This window comes from Delphinus delphis, chromosome 8, assembly GCF_949987515.2.
Source record: "Delphinus delphis chromosome 8, mDelDel1.2, whole genome shotgun sequence".
Taxonomy (NCBI): Eukaryota; Metazoa; Chordata; class Mammalia; order Artiodactyla; family Delphinidae; genus Delphinus; species Delphinus delphis.
In genome coordinates this window covers 100,639,434-100,655,812 of record NC_082690.1, presented here as the reverse complement: position 1 = coordinate 100,655,812, position 16,379 = coordinate 100,639,434, and the positions used below count along the sequence as shown (strand labels likewise).

General features: G+C 58.0%; 1 protein-coding gene across 6 annotated transcripts in view; it reads left to right on the top strand.

Annotated features, from left to right (window-relative positions):
* SYT7 (synaptotagmin 7) overlaps positions 1 to 13,688 on the top strand; it is a 58,737-nt gene extending 45,049 nt beyond the window's left edge. For all 6 annotated transcript variants that reach the window (XM_060017460.1, XM_060017458.1, XM_060017456.1 and 3 more), the window contains 6 exons: positions 1,248 to 1,383; positions 5,609 to 5,879; positions 9,333 to 9,502; positions 9,898 to 10,012; positions 10,508 to 10,707; positions 12,879 to 13,688. In XM_060017460.1, coding sequence (XP_059873443.1) covers positions 1,248 to 1,383; positions 5,609 to 5,879; positions 9,333 to 9,502; positions 9,898 to 10,012; positions 10,508 to 10,707; positions 12,879 to 12,983 — 997 coding nt within the window. In that variant the 3' untranslated portion in view covers positions 12,984 to 13,688. The remainder of the gene's footprint in view (positions 1 to 1,247; positions 1,384 to 5,608; positions 5,880 to 9,332; positions 9,503 to 9,897; positions 10,013 to 10,507; positions 10,708 to 12,878) is intronic.
* The last annotated feature ends 2,691 nt before the right edge of the window (positions 13,689 to 16,379 follow it).

Below are 16,379 nucleotides of genomic sequence, written 5' to 3'. Positions count from 1 at the left end.
TGTGTGCACTCGTGTGTGTGTGTGTGTGTGTGTGTGTGTGTGTGTGTGTGTGTGTGTGTGTGTGAGCGTGTGCACACCCTGCTGTTGGGTCCTGGTGTCTCTCCTCCAGGGCCTGGCATATCCTGTGCATGTCTGTCTGCCTGTCGTAGTCAACCGTGTGCTGGCGGCTGGTCCATTCCGAGGGCCACGGCTTGTGTCCAGCCTGTGTGTGTGTCTGAGTCTGTGGCTCTGGTACTCTCGAAGCTGTTCTATTGTAGCCCATCTCGAGCCCTGTGCTCCCATCACCCCGTCTTCCTCGCTGCCTGCCCCCATCTCTCCTCCTCATGGGGTGTTCCAGCCTGGTCCCTGGGCAGGCTTTTAATGCCCCCTTCCTGAACCCCAGCTAGACGGAGACTGGGCTCACCACCCAGCCTCTGGGCCAGAGAGCCCAGCTTGCCGGGGGCAGTGTGGAGCCGGGGTGCACACAAGGCCTGGAGTGGAGCCGTCAGATCTGGGGTTTTTCGGTGGGACCCTGTCTTTCTCTGACCCTGGGCGAGAGCCTTATCAAACATGTAGCCCTCGGAGTGGGAGAAGGGTCGGGTTTGGGCAAGGGGGTGTAGATTTGCCCTGTCCAATAGGTGACTATTTAAATCTAAATTAGTTTAAGTCAAACAACCGTGAAAATTCAGTTCTCAGTCATACTGGCCACATTTCAAATGCTCAATAACCATGGGTGGACATAGAAAGTTCTATTGGACAGAGCTGTACGGACAGTGGTCCTGAGCTCACCTGGTCAGTCTCGTGTCTAAAGGGCACCTGTGTTCCCGCTGAGCCTGAGCAAACAGGTGGGGCCTCCAGGAGACAGGTGCTCTGGGCGTGTTTGCCTAGGGTAATGACACGGAGAGAGGACACGCCGTCTTGGGAACCTCCCAGGCTGGGGCAAGCAGGGATGGATGGAGCCTCTGGGGAGGGAGGATGCTCAGAGACCACCATGCAAGCAGGGGCTGAAGGGTAGGGGATTTTCTGGGAAACAGCAGGAGTGGGAACACTGGCCGAAAAGGCACCTGCCGGGGAAGTCAAAGCCGGATCGCGCTGGGGCAGAGGCGAGGGGGACGGCCCTGCCCCCATGGACAAAAGCGTAGCTCCTGCTGGCCCGCAGGAGGTGGCAGCGACTTGGGTCTCAGGAGGCTCTGCTGCCACCCAGACCCGTGGCGCCCAGCCCAGCCCGCCTCTAGGTCCATGCTCATTCGGATTCCTCCCACCCCCAGGTTGCCTACCGGAGGGAAGGCAGTGAACACAGCCCCAGTGCCGGGCCAGACGCCCCACGATGAGTCTGACCGCCGGACCGAGCCTCACTCCTCCGTCTCGGATCTCGTCAACTCCCTCACCAGTGAGATGCTCATGGTGAGACGGGCAGGAGGCCCGGGGCCGGGGGAGGGGCAGGCGTGGAGATCGGTGACAGCGTGGGAGTCACGCAGGGGAACCAGCATGGTCATCTGTCATGAGAGACTAAGAATTCCCACCCTCCTCCAGTCTCTGGATTGAGCAGGGGCCCAAGAAACCTGCTATGTGATCCTAGAAGGAGAGGCTAGTGGAGCGAGGGCTTGGAGGCGGAAGGTGTCCCCTCTCTTGGGGTGGCATCCCACTGAGTAGCGGTCTCGGGTGGCGCTCCCAGTGGAGCGGGTCTCATATCCCCATGGCTGGGGAGCCAGCTGAGGCCCAAAGAGAACAGGAGAGCAGAACCCCTCTGGTCCTAGTTCCTATGAGGGAACAGCTGTGCTGGGGTTCTCCTGTCCACACCCCAGCCTCCCGGGATCCCTGTCTTATGGATCTGGGGTGTTTTCACCACGGGAGAGGTTGTGGCTTCACATGGCGCCCCCTGGTGGCAGCAGTGAGTCACAGCCATTTGCCTCATCTGTACTTTTCAAAGAGCTCCTGGAGGGACCAAGGCCCCAGGGCGATAGAGCACACTGTGATCTGGCAGCTGGAGATTTCGGGCGGGAGTCAGTCACAGGCCTGGCAGCCCAGAGTTTCCAGGAAGGCTGGGCGAGGACGTGAGGGTGGGAACCCGGTGCCTGCTAGGTTCCTACTGGGACTTGGGCCCCGCTTCCTCTTCCCCCTTCCCTCCTCCCTGTCTCCCCCATTCCTCCCAAAGAGGGAGGGAAGGGGGCTCGGTGGGCTCTCAGGCCCTCGCCAGACCTGACGTCATTCAGTTCAGAGGCCCGTTGCCCACTGCTCTGACACCGCAGCCCCCAGCCTCCCCGGGGCCCCCGGAGCCCCCAGGCCCCACCCTCCTGCCATTCAGGGCTCGGCCGGTTCTAACCATCCATCCACACTCTTCTTTTCTAGCCCAGCGCCTCTCAAATTGTGATAGGCACACGAATCACTGGGGGAGCTGTTAAAATGCAGATTCCCAGTCAGCAAGCCTGCTACGGGCCCCCAGATCTGCGTTTCTCTCGATGCAGATTAGAGCATCAGATTTTCCACGTTCCAGATCTGGTCTCCCTTGGGCCTCCCCACCTCTCCCCTCTCCCTGCCCCCTGGGCCCTGAGTGCCTGGTCCTGCACCGCCTCCTCTCTGTCTTCCCCCATCCATGTAGATCAGCCCAGCCACCCTCTCCTCTGGACGGGCCATCGCCACAGTCCATCCTGCCTCTCTGTGCAGCCTCTTAATTGGCTACAGCTTCCCGGTAGCCAGGTTCCCAGAAGGGACGGCCCTTTCCCAGCCAGCTTGCCTACCCCTTGCTGCCCCCGGTTGGGGGCGGGGGGGGGGGGGGGGAGAGCCACAGGCAGAAGGAGGAAGTGCAGGCCCCAGCGCCCTCTCACGTGCTCAGCACATGCTCAGAGGTGGGCAGGCAGGGTCTAATTGCCTAGCCCTAGGCCAAAGCTGGGTCACTGGCATTAATAGTGATGATGAAGATGAACAGGGCAGAAGTAAACCATCGGCTGAACTCTCTGCCCCAGGCGTGGAGAAACAGGAGTCGGGCACCCGCAGCCTTACAGACAAAGGGACCAAGGGGACAGGGTCAGAGAGGAGTCTGGGCCGCATCCCCATCTGAGTTACTCCTGCCCTGCTTACTTCTGCCAGAGCTGGGGCTCAGGCAGCACCTCCTCCAGCCCTTGGGGGGGGGGGGGCTAGCCTGGTTGCCATGGAAACAGATCGAGGCCCCGCCCCAGCTGGTTAATTAAGACTCAGGGCTGTGGTTTGGGAAGGCTGGGGGTGGGCACAGAGCCACTGCCCACTTCTGAGGTGAAGTCCACTGGCCCAGCTTGGGCCTCTCATCCAAGACTACCTTGTTTGGGAACCAAGATCCAAGTGACCAGCCTCAGGTGAGGCTGGGGCCACCTGGGCTCCAGTCACCAGGGTCTCCACCCCAACTTTAGAAGGAATGTGGAGGGGCAAGTGGTCGTGGCAGGGACTGCATGCCCAGGCTCTCAGTCCATGGCCAGCAGTGGCAGGCGCCGGGCCACAGAGCAGGACCACGAAAGTGATGTAAACCCCCCCTTAACCTTCCCTGGAACCCCGTAACATAGGTGTGTCTCATGGTCCCATTCTACAGATGCAAAAACTGAGGTTAAAAGGGAGTGTGACTGGTAGGAGGAGAAGGAAGGAGCGCCAGGGGAAAACCGGATCTGGGTCGGGAAGCCAGATTCTCAGCGGGCCTGGGTGGAGCTTGCAGGGCTGCCTGGATCCCGCCAAGGGGCAGGGCTTGAGGGACCCGCTTCCACTGTGAGAACAGCAAGGGAGGCAGCTCGGCCCCCCTTCCACCTCCAGGCAGGACCCGGGGTGTGGCTAGTGAAGCCTCAGATCTGAGTGTGAGAGTGAGGGCAGCTGGAAGGGCACTCATGGTGGCTGGGCGCTGACTTGGGTTCGAACTCCGGGCTCATCTCTTAGTCACAGGCGACTTGAGGCAGTAATCTCTCTGTGCCCCCAACCAAGTTGGAGCATGGTAGTGCCTGCCTCATCAGGATGCTGTAGGGAGTAGAGGAGGGCAAAGCATACAGTACAAGGAGCAGGGTAGTTACTATCGTTAGTGTGATTTGGGTACTCCTCGCCTAGGGCAGTTGAGTCCTCACTGGCTTGCAGGAGGAAGTCTCAGAATGTCTTGGGATGTGGGCCTGTTTTGGTGGAAAGAGTGGACTTTCAAGTCAGAGAGAGTCCATACTGCTGTGCAATCTTGGACGTGTGACTTAACCTCTCTGAGCCAGTCTCCTCAGCTAGAGAGCTGTGATAGCTGCCTCTCCCGGCTGTTGTCAGGATTCAGTAAGAAGAGGTGATGTAAGAGTCTTCCGCAGCGGTTCGTGGGCACTATACGCATTCTTATCATCTGTATTAATTAGTATTTCAGAGCCTGGGGTCACCTCTCCACGATGAAGGGGGAGGGCACAGAGAAGTCTCCTGCAGGGGAAGGAGAGAAAGCAAACCGGTACCAGCAGTTTTGTCATAAATGTGGTACCCTGAGTCCTACCCTGGCTCTTACCCAATCACCTCAGGAGCGTTTTTTGTTTTTTTACTGGAGTATAGCTGAGTTACAGTGTTGTGTTAGTTTCAGGTGTACAGCAAAGTGAATCAGTTGTACGTATACATATCTCCACTCTTTTTTAGCTTCTTTTCCCATATAGGTCATTACAGAGTACTGAGTAGAGTTCCCTGTGCTATACGGTAGGTCCTTATTAGGTATCTATTAACCACCAGGTGGCTGGGGGATGGGCAAGATTCTAAAACCTAACCAGGTGTCCCCAACGAGCAACCACAACTGGAAACACTTGGCTGGGAGACCCTCCCCCCAATTACTTCCTAGTTTTTCAACATCCTCCTGGGAATGGGACACCATGCCACCCCCCACATGTCTGTCGGTTGCTGGGTCGGCTCCAGTGCCACCCCTGGGGGATGAGGGCTGAATGCAGGTGTAGCCTCCGTTCCAGTGGTCCTCAGCCTTGGTTTGCAGTACTGTCATCTGAGGCTCCTATTACACAATTCTGCCGCCCAGGGCCACCCCAGCCCCATCAAATGAGGCTCCCCAGGGATGGAGCCTGGGAATCTGTACTTTTAGTGTCCCTGCCTTACACAAACAGACGTTGCTTCTGAAAACTCGCCTCTCTCATTTTGTAAATCACATCATCCTCAGAACCCCAGAGTCGCTTTCTAAAGAAATACCGTGGTAAACTCTTTCGAGATGAGAACAATCTCCCTCATCTGTTTTGTAGCCCAGGTTTTTGTGTCGGTGTATTTCGCAGGGGACCCTGCAGGGCTGTTGGAAGAGTGGAAAGATGGAGGAGGGGGCTGGGTGGGGGGCGGGTCCCAGGGTGCACCAGGGGAGGCGAAGCAGACCCGGGGCTCTGAGAGGCTGGGAAGTGGGGTGCACGCTGCTCTGGGGTTCAGGGGCTGTCCCGGCTCTGCCCCTCCCTCCCTGTGTGACCCTGGTCAGGGCACCTGCCCTCCACCTCAGCATCCTCACCCAGATCTGAATGTGGGCTGTACCACCACCAGCCCCGCGTGGTGACCAGGGGGAGGAGGCGGCTGGACCGGCCTTGGGCACAGCGAGGCCTCCCAACCCTGCTGGGCTGCAGAGGGGGCTTCAGGGAAGCAGAATCCTCCCCAGCGCTGCCTGCCTCTCCCCCGCCCCCAGCTCTCCCCAGGCTCTGAGGAGGACGAGGTCCACGAGGGCTGCAGCCGAGAGAACCTGGGCCGGATCCAGTTCAGCGTCGGCTACAACTTCCAGGAGTCCACGCTCACCGTGAAGATCATGAAGGCCCAGGAGCTGCCGGCCAAGGACTTCAGCGGCACCAGCGACCCCTTCGTCAAGATCTACCTGCTGCCAGACAAGAAGCACAAGCTGGAGACCAAGGTGAAGCGGAAGAACCTGAATCCCCACTGGAACGAGACCTTCCTCTTTGAAGGTGAGGCTGCACTGCCCCTGCCCCCAGAGTCCCCCTCTTCCCCTCCTCCACCCCCCGCCCAACCCTCCCCCCTCCACGTGACCACATGCACAAACGCACACGTACCGGTGCGCGCACACGCGCGTCCCGACACACACGGGCGAGTAACTCGGCCCGGTTAACCTGCTGCGTACCGTGTCCAGCTGGGATGAGGTTACAGGGCTGAGTGGAACCAGCATCACAGCCAGAGGCCGAGGAGGAAAGCTGGGCCCCTGCCTGGACACAGGACCCATCCTCAGGCGTGCAGGGAGGAAGGAAGGCAGCCGCAGGGTCCAGAGGTGGGGCACCTGCAGTGACCGTAGTGTAGTGGGTAAGAGCCCAGGCTCTTACCATGGCCCAGGCTGCCTGAGTTTGAATCTCAGCTCTGCCACTTACTAGCTGTGTGACCAGAGGCAAGTTCCTGAACCTCTCTGGGCCATGGTTTCCCCATCTGTAAAATAAAGATACTAGTGAGGGTTAAACAACTCAGTGCATTGTAAAAGCACTTACAACACCCAGAAAACACTTTATACCAGTTTGTTAAACACACTCCATCGGCTGCCCTTCTCTGACCCCTCCCCCTATTCGGGACAGGCCCCCCCAGATGCACAGGAACAAGAGCTCTGAGCCATGCCCCCGGGTCCTAGAGGCAAATATCCTTCCTCTCTCCTGCAGGCCCACCTTTATCTCTTGTCTCTGAGGAGTCAAGGTAACCAGGAAACTGGGTGCGTGATCAGGGAGTGATTTCTGTCCCAGGCCCTTTGGGTGCCTGGACCCCACTTAGAGAAACCATTACCCTTTCTTGACAGCTGTGTTCAACCAGTGAGAATAAATCCCTACAACACCAACTGCCGACTGCCTGGTGCCCTGGCTCTTCAGAACCTACAGTGTGTGCCCCAGGGAATCAGGAATCTTCCCCATCTGGTGTACCAGCCACTTGATATCTCACCCCTTCAGCTGGCACAGTGACAGCCAGCTCACCCACTAAATAAATCATTGAGGGTGAGCTAGTGAGTGCTTGCTCGTTTCTTCCCTCCTCAGTTCTGCATGGGAACAGGTTTAGAGATGGCACAACCAGTGAGAGGCTTGGCTGTCTGTCTGCAGGTGTATGTAGCCAGCTGGTGGGGTGAAATTTATGGGCAGAGCCCCAATCCACTGATCCCTTCTGCAGACATTTACCCAGCATCTAGTATGGGCTGGGCACTGTCCTGGGTACTTGGGGTACAGAAAAGAATGAGGCACCATTGTGACCCTCAAGGCATTCCTTGGAGGACACAGATGTGTAGATAATTAAGCCATACATTGCGTGACAGATGCTGCGAGAACCCAATATAAACTCCCCTTGGTGGCGCTGAAAACCATTTCCCAGAAGAGAGGCCATTCATGATGGGCTCTGATGGATGAATAGGAGTTTGCCAGATAGGAGACTGCCTCCTCTGGTGTTGAAGAGAGCTGACTCAGGCGCAGGGACCTCTTGAAGCCTTCAACCTTTCCAGAACACTTGTCCTCATGCATTTTACCTGAATGGATGCCAACGGTCACCTGGGGAATTCCCTGGCAGTCCAGTGGTTACGACTCCGTGCTTTTACTGCCAAGGACCCGGGTTCAATCCCTGGTCAGGGAACTAAGATCCCACAAGCCATGCAGCGTGGCAAAAAAAAAGAGAAAAAAGTCACCTGGACAGGTCCCTGGGGTACTCCAAGGTGAGCAAGACACGGCCCATAGCCCCCCTCAATATAAGGAAGAGGCCCTGAAGGAATTCAGAGTCTGGGGGCTGAAGGAACATAGGATTTCCTCTTCCAGTGCACCTGCCCTGGTGAGAGGTAACTCTGTGCTTCTAGCGTCTTTGGCAAAAGGTGCGAGAATCCTCCAGAACCCTTCCTCTCCCTTCATCTTCTCCACCAGTTGAGCTAAGGTAGTACGTATCCTCTCTTCTTCCTGCGCACACCCTGGTTCAGGATCTCAGTACCTCAGGCCTCCAGGCTGGCCTGCACCCACTGCCCCCCCCCAGGCCGGCCCCTCCTCTGACTAAGCCTCCCAAGGCTGTGACTCCAGCTTCAGACCTGCCCTGGCTCCCTTGTACCTACCATCCCATCCAAGCTCCTTCCCCTGGCTCTCCGCTCTGGCCTCATCTCCTGCTCCAGCCCAGCACACTCCATGCCCTTTCGTGGGCATTTATTCATTTGCTCAATTATTGATTCACTTAACAAATATTTAATCGAGTGCCTACTGTGTGCCAGAAACAGTGTTAGATGCTGGGATCCGGTGGCTGAGGACAGAGATGCCTTCCTGGAAATGCTGGCCCAGTGGGAGAGTCAGACTCATGGAGACATAAACCTCTAGTACAGCCTGAGATAAGTGCTGCGAAAGGAAAGCGCTAGTGTCTAAAACAGGGGATCTGACCCCATCTGGCACGTCAGGAAAGAAAGCTGAGACCTGATGGAAGAGGATAGGCCAGGACGGGGCACGGTGGGGCTGGGGCAGGAAAAGCCAGGGTGGCTGGAGCTCCGTCATTGAGTGAAGAGCGGTCACAAGATGAGCAAGGAGAGGACAGCGGGCCAAGTTGTGGAAGGCCCTGAAGCCAGGGCAAGGCGCACGGCTTTTATTCTAAGTGCACTGGGAGCCTCTGAAAGGCTTTCGGCAGGAGAGCATCATAATGTGATTTCTATTTTTAAAAGATCACTCTGGCTGCCGTGTTGCAAAGGGGCTGTAAGAGAAAGTACACAAGCGGGGAGGGCTGTTTGGAAACTCTTGCAACTATCTAGGCAAGAGGTGCCGGCGGCTTGGATGGGGAGGTGGCCGTGGAGACGGGGGCGGCTGCCCGTCTGATGAGGAAGGACAGGAGGACTGGCTGGTGCATCGGCAGGAGGAGGAAGGGGAAGCGCAGAGTCCTAGGACAGGCGTCTACTGCTTTTTCTTTGCCTTTGCCATTTCCCTCTGCCCTGAGTCCTCCTGGGGCTCGCCTTCTGCCAGCTGTGGCCATCTCAGGCGGGGCCACTTGCCTAGGCTTGTCCCAGGATGATCGGCAGTGGCAGGGCTACCCAGAGAGCAAGGTGGCCACTGCCCAGTCGCCGAGATGGACCCGTGATGAACCAGTGAATGAATTGTCCCAGTCTGCTCTTGATTAGCTGTGGGACTCTGGGCAGGTAAGTTAAGCCATCGGAGCCTCCGTCTCCTCCTCCGTAAAATGGACAAGATACCGTCCACCTCGCAGAACTGTCAAGGGAGACAGATGAGACCACGACAGTCCTTGCTAACATTTCAGGAGGGTCTGAACGTGGGTGTTGCCGGCTGCACCCAGGTGGGGTGGCAGCAGGAAGACACAGGGCCAGCCCTCCCCTTCCTCCCGGGGCCTTCCTGCCCAGGAGCGTTGCCCTGCCCCGGCCCCGTGTGGCCACTCTGTCCTGCTCTTCCCCTGTGCTGTCTGTCTCCCAGGTTTCCCCTACGAGAAGGTGGTGCAGAGGATCCTCTACCTCCAGGTCCTGGACTACGACCGCTTCAGCCGCAATGACCCCATCGGGGAGGTGTCCATCCCCCTCAACAAGGTGGACCTGACCCAGATGCAGACCTTCTGGAAGGATCTGAAGCCATGCAGCGATGGGAGTGTAAGGCCCCACCTGCGGGTCCTGGCTGGGAGGCTGGCAGATCCTGGCCCGGTCCTAGTCCCCTCACAAGCTCAGGGAATTGGGAAGGTTATGGGTGGGGCAGGGCAGGTGGGCGGGCCTGACAGAGCAGTTCCCACCCACAATCTCAGGGGAGGCTGGGCTGTGATAAAGAACCTGGGGAGCAGGGCCCAGACCTGCCAGATGAGGGGAGACCAGGTGTGCATCCGTGACAGACAGAGGGGGCGGGTAAGCACCCAGGTCCAAGTGGAGGGGTCCTGGGGCGGGGAGGGGGGCGGGGGGGGCGGGCTCCCCTTGTCCCCACAGCCCTCTTGTTCTCCCTCCCAGGGGAGCTGAGAGGAGTGGCCCAGCCTCACCCCTCCACTTGTCCCTCCCAGGGGAGCCGAGGGGAGCTGCTCCTGTCTCTCTGCTACAACCCCTCTGCCAACTCCATCATCGTGAACATCATCAAAGCCCGGAACCTCAAAGCCATGGACATCGGGGGCACGTCAGGTGCTGGCGGTTCTCGCAGCAGAGGGCAGACGGGCCGGGGAGCTTCTGGCGCACGGGAGTCTCACTGCATGTGGACATCAGGGTCCTGGCTGTGGCCCTCACCCTTGTCCCCCGTGCCCCACCTCCAGTCCCAGCTCCGTTGCCCTAGAGCCCTGGCGCTGTCTCCGGAGCACCCTCAGGGTCAGCGCCATCTTGGATACTGTCCTTCCCAGAATCAGGAGGAAAGCGAACATGACGGTGGGGAGGCCTGGGTTCTAGTCCCAGCTCCGACACCACTTGTCCGTGACCTCGGGTGAGACCTGGCCTCTCAGTCTTCTCCTTCGTGTTCACGGAAGGGCGCTAGGTGATGGCCGAGGCCCCTTGCGGCCCCTCCATCTGCTGACCCCCCCGATCCCCCCTCCTCCTTCCTTAGGGCGTTCCTCACCCTCTGGGGAAATCACGCAGCCCCAGCTTCCCCCCGCTGCTCCTCTGACCCTTCCCCCACCTGTCCCCCAGACCCTTACGTGAAGGTGTGGCTGATGTACAAGGACAAGCGGGTGGAGAAGAAGAAGACGGTGACGATGAAGAGGAACCTGAACCCCATCTTCAACGAGTCCTTTGCCTTCGACATCCCTACGGAGAAGCTGAGGGAGACAACCATCGTCATCACCGTCATGGACAAGGACAAGCTCAGCCGCAACGACGTCATCGGCAAGGTAGGGGGGCCCCCAGCAAGGGTCTGTTCTCCAGAGAAGCAGCCGGGGTAGTGGACGAGCACAGGGCTGGACAGCAGGAGAGAGAGCGTCAGTCCCTGCCCCTGTCAGGGCCTCCGTTTCATCTCAAAATGAGAGGATTGGACGAGATGCTCCCTAAGTGTCCTACTGTGGGTCCACCGCTTCAGGACAGACCGCTGGAAGAGCAGGGAAAGAAGGAGGTGGTAGGAAAAAGTGCCCTGGATCCCCAGAAGAGGGTTTTCTGGACAGGACCCTCTGACAGGGTAAGGACATCGGAGCAACGTCACCCAGTGTCCCGTCTGTAGAGGGTGAGCTGCGTGAGGCAAGTAGTGAGAGCTGTAGTCAGGCTCCAAAGACCTGGCTTTGGTTCCCACCTCATCTTGGTTCCCCAAGGTCAGTTGCCCAAGCGACCTTGGGCCAGTCACTTGCCTCTGTGGGCTCCAGCGTTCTCATTTGTAAATGGAGCTGCTAATACCAACCCTACAGCACCTCACAGGGTGGCGTAAGAATTGCCTGAGATACGTGGACATTCTCCTTGTGGAAAGTGACCTCTCCTCCTATTTTAACCCCAAATCCATGCCTGGCCTTGAGTTTCTGCGGGATGCGATTCTGTGACATGAACGCATGCATGTCTGTTCCTGTGTCTGTTTATGGCTTAGTGTGGAGAGTACGCTCCTGATAGTCATCCTACCTGGATCCAGGTGCCAGGTCCACCTCTTAACAGCCATAACCTTTATGAGTCTCATTTCCTCCTCTTGAAATGAGAGCAAGACGATCCTAACCTCACAGTGTGCTGGGAGGATCAGATAACACAGGCGAGAGGCTTAGCACAGAACTCGGGATGTATATGTTAGCTACTATCATAATGCAAGTTGTTTTTGAAGAGTTCTTAGTAAGGGCATGTGTGTCCATTTAGGCTTGGAAGTTTGACCAGGAGCAGTGCAGGAAGCCAGTGATCAGGGCAGGAGGAGGGGAGGGGTAGATGCCAGGAGCAAGTGAGGGGAGACCGTGGATCACCCAGGGCACAGCCCTGTATGAGGGAAGTGGGAAGGGGCGACCTGGGCGCCCACAGGGAAGGGGGCCGAGGTGGAGACACCTCTCAGACAGATAGGAATGGAGAACCTAGCTGCTGGGGGTGGAAAAGAAGCAGCTGGCCCCGAAGAGGAGAGCTGGCCCTGCCTGCCATCTAGCAAGGCCCAGGGAGTATGACTTGCCGACCTGTGGTCACAAGTGGGACAGGACTCCAGGACAGCATCACCTCCACCCCAGCGGGACTATGTGTTCTTAGCAGGACCCGCTGAGCCCTTCCTTGACGAGCTCAGGCCAAGTAACCATCCTATTTCTAAGCTCTTCTGAAGCTTAGCCTTTTGGAGTTGGGTATTCTCTGGACACCACTTATAGCTCCCTTTGAAACAGTGCTACCTTCTGTTGTCTGAACCAAGGTGGAGGTGGGTTTGTTCTCACTTTGGTCTGGGTGGCTTAGAGAGCCCTATGCTGTTAGCTAATCGTCAGTCACAAGGCTGGTGTCAGCCCGGGGATCACGCACACAGCCCTCCGAGGCTGTGAGGCCCCTAACACAGAGGCAGGTGGGCTTGGGCCGATAGGATAGAGCCCAAAAGACCTAGATTCAAATCCCTCTGCACCACTCATAAATCCTGTGACTATGGGTCAGTCTCTCTGTACCTTAGTTTCTCCATCTGTAAAATGGGGATAATAACATACCTGCCTCACAGGTAAGGATTTGATGATCTATGTATATAAAGTCCCTAGCTCAGTGTCTGGTGTGTAGTAAGTGCCCAGGAGGTGGGAGTGATTGTCAGTAAGGAGAGATAGGCCGTGCCCAACAGGTGGGGGAGGGAAGGATGTGGGAGAGAACTGCCTCCATCCCCATCAATCCCAAACCACAGAAGAGTCTGGGAGTCCAATTCGGAAGGGCCAGGCATGCCCAGGCTCCCGAGGGGAGGCACAACAAGGAAAAGAGGGGGGCCTCTGTGGGGTAGGTTGTCACTGCAGGCAGAAGCCCCTTGGTCCCCATGATCACAGGCCATTGTGGAAACGGAGTGTCACCACCATTGACACTCCGTTTCCACAATGACACAGGGGTGACGCCCCAGAGAGTGCCACTAATGTCGTCCTCTTCCCTTTCTCCCCAGATCTACCTGTCCTGGAAGAGTGGGCCCGGGGAGGTGAAACACTGGAAGGACATGATTGCGCGTCCCCGGCAGCCTGTGGCTCAGTGGCACCAGCTGAAGGCCTGAATGGGGCCACGGGAGGCCCAGGGGGCCAAGGGCCTGGGTCCCCATCATGCCCTCACCACTTTATGCACAATGCCTGGCCTGGCCCCCCTGCCATGGGTGAGGGAAGGATCCTGAGGGCTGGGCCAGGGAGGGGTCCCAGGAATCCAGCCCCATTTCTCGGGAGAACCAGCCCCATTCCCCACCGGTCCAGCTCTGGTGGAGGGGCTCTGGGGGCCATTTTCCTGCTTTGCCCCTTTCCTTCCTGACTTGCCGATACTAAAGAAGTGGGGGGCGGAGCACGAGAGCCAGACGGGCAGATGAGCAGATCCCTCCAGAGGCCCGCCAGGTGGGCACGGTCCCCCGTTTTCTTTAAGGCAGTGCCTGGAGTGGAGAAAGGCCACCCCCTCCCCAGGCCGCAACGTGGGCCCAGGAGAGGGGAGGTCGAGGCGTTTGGCCCCGGCCCGACCAAGAGAGGCGTGTTCCAGGGCAGTTTCAGGTGCCGGCTGGGCCCTGATTACCGAGGATCGTATATAGCCCACTCCGGGGTCCTGGAGCCGCAGCCCTGTGTACTTGTCTTGTGTCCACCGTGTGTGTGTACGTGTGCGTGCGTGCGTGCGTGTGTGCGGGTGGGGGAACTCGCTCCCTGTTCCCCTGGGGCCCGCAGTGCTGAAGACGATGCAGAGAGGCTTTCGTGAAGTGAGGTAGGGCTGGACGCTGAGAAGTCAATGCGCAAAGCTGGGGGGGTGGGGGGAGGAGAGGCAGGGATGGAGGGGGGCGGGTGGGGAAGAGGGGGCAGACAGGAGCTGGGCTGAGAGCTGGGCTGCCTCCTCCTCCCCGACCCCGCCTCCCCAAAACTCCACTAGCTCCTTCCCCAGCAATTTGGTCTCTTGAACATTAGGCACCCCCTGTGTGTATCACATTCCACCAGGACTCCCCTGCTCCCTTCTGTCTCAGGGGTCCCAAGCCCCCACTAGCTCTCTTCCCTGACACCCTCATCCAAAGGCACCCTCAGCCTTCCCAGATGTTGTATCCCAGCCGCACTGGCAACGTTTGCCACGCCTTCCAGCTTCCTTCCCTTTCCTCATCTCTGCGCTGACCTCCCCAGCCACGCGCCTCCACCCCTCCATCCCCTGTGCCCATAGACCTTCCCTTTCATTCCGTCGTGGTCTCTGATCTGCCATCACCTGACCTTCCCCAGGGCTTTCCTTTCACCTTCCCCACCGATCCTGGTCCCTCAGAGCAGCTCCTTCTGCCCCTCTCAGTTCCGGCAGAGGAAGCAGGGAACATTCCAGGCTTCTGTGAGTTCTGGGGTTGCCCCCACACAAAGAAGCTGTGGTTCCTCTGCCTCAGCTCCTGCAGAGACGAGAACTGGCATCCCCTTGGACGCAGCAGATTTCGGGATGATCCCTGCTTAAGCCCACTCACCCCCACGCCGGTCCCGGTATTGATGCAAGACAGCCGGTGACAGCCTCAAATCCAGGGGTCCGCGAGCCTGGGCCTGACATTCCTGGCACACACCGCGAGGTGGCGCCCTGACACTACAGTCTGTGGACGAGGTCTGGGAGCACAGTTCAACCCCAGATGGGTCTGACACCCCAGGAAGGAGACTCTGGAAAGGGTCCCCCACTTAGCACGGCAAAAGCATAGGCAGTCGGGAACCATCTTCCTTAAGTAGACTTCCCTTTGAGATGAGCGTTCTGCTCTGTGCGGTAGACGCTCACAGCTCTGCCCGTATCAAAAGTTTCTTACCTAGAATCTCACTCCCCCCACCCCGCCCCTACTCCCTAACCTCACGGATCTAGAGGAATATCATACGAAGTAGGTGAATCATTTCGTAGAGTGAAGAGTGCTAACGTAAAGCAAATAGTCACCCACATTCCTTGTAAGTCCCAATTTTTCCATATTGTAGCTTTGCTTAAAATGGGGGTCTGCCCCAACGGCACGGTCCTTATCGGACAGGCTGGGGAACCAGCCCCCAGCGGGGACGGGAGGGCAGCGACCCCGGAGACAGTGGAAGCGAAGAAAGGGTGTTGTTGGAAGCTTTGAGAAGCGGAGGGGATCTGCCGTCCTCCATCCCTCGCTGGAATCCTGTGCCCCTCCGCGCCGGAGGCCGGTGGGAGAGCGAGCCTAGTCCCAGGCCCCGGTGTCTGCTACAGAGCGCTCGGGGACTGAACCAACTTGCATTGAGTGGGCGGGGCAACTGCATCCCCGTTTTCCGAGCCCGGTCCCGAAGCTCTTAGCCAATCACACACAGAGAGCGTCTCCAGGCCATGCCTGTTCCAAATCTGACCCCACCCAGGCACGTCGATGAACCGGGCCTGGGGTTCTCCAACCGCGACGGGCACCCTGAGCTCTGGGACGCGGGGGAGGGGTGGCAAGTGGTGGGCCAAGGGCAGGGTGGGCTAGCAAGGGAAGCAGCGGGTGGTATGGGGTGAGGGCGGGGGCGGTCTAAGGCTATAGAAGAATAAGGAAAGGGGGAACTTGAGGGTGGGGGGAGGGCCCTCGTGCCCTGTCACCATCCTAGGACCTTGGACAAATCACCCACACTTCCGGGGCCTCAGTTTCCCCATCTGTAAAATGATGGTAATAATACTTCACCTACCTCATAGGGGAGGTTGTAAGGCCGCTGTCACCTGACCTGGGGGTGGAGGCAGGATTCTGAAGGTGCTACCCGTGAGTAAAGTATTATTACCGTAGCCTGAAGGCAAGGCCCGCCTTCCCCTCCCCCCACAGAGCCTCCAGGGATAGCTGAGGCCTGCCTGGGCCCATCTATCCCTTCTCCACTGTGTCCCCGGTCCCTTCCTGAGCGGTCATCTGCCATCTTTGTGGGCGCCCTAGACTTAGTCGTTATCTTATTCAGGTATCCCTTCTTGTGACCATCTCCCCACATAACTGCTGTACAAATTCCACCTACTCCAGGGCCCCGCACCTGCCCACCGGCGCCAGACGCCAGGGAAGGGACAAGGAAAACAGCCACAAAAAAAGCCAGGGGAAGCCCCAGAGTCCCCAGCCCCTCTGGGGTCCCAAGGGTGGGGATTGGTGGTCGCTGTTTGTACTGTGTTTGAGTCCTTGAGTGCAAGCGTTTTATAAAAACAACAACAACAACAAAAACCCACTATCACAAAAAAATGTGCAGCGAAGAGAAATGAAGGAAAACTGAAGGAAAAAAAAGGAAAAAAAGAATCATACAAAATTTTTCCACCACACGCACCCTCTAAGCCAGCAAGATTTCCTCTTTGCAAAATCATATTTTTGTGGGAATGGGCCCTGCTTTTTGTGGCAAGGCCTGTTCTGATTAATAAAGGATCGTGAAAAAGTAGGGCCTTGGCTGTTTCCTCCGTGGGTCCTAGCTCTCCCTCTCCTTCCAGGGGAAGAAGCAGTGGGGTGAGGGGATGGGGAGCCTGGGGCTGCATCTCC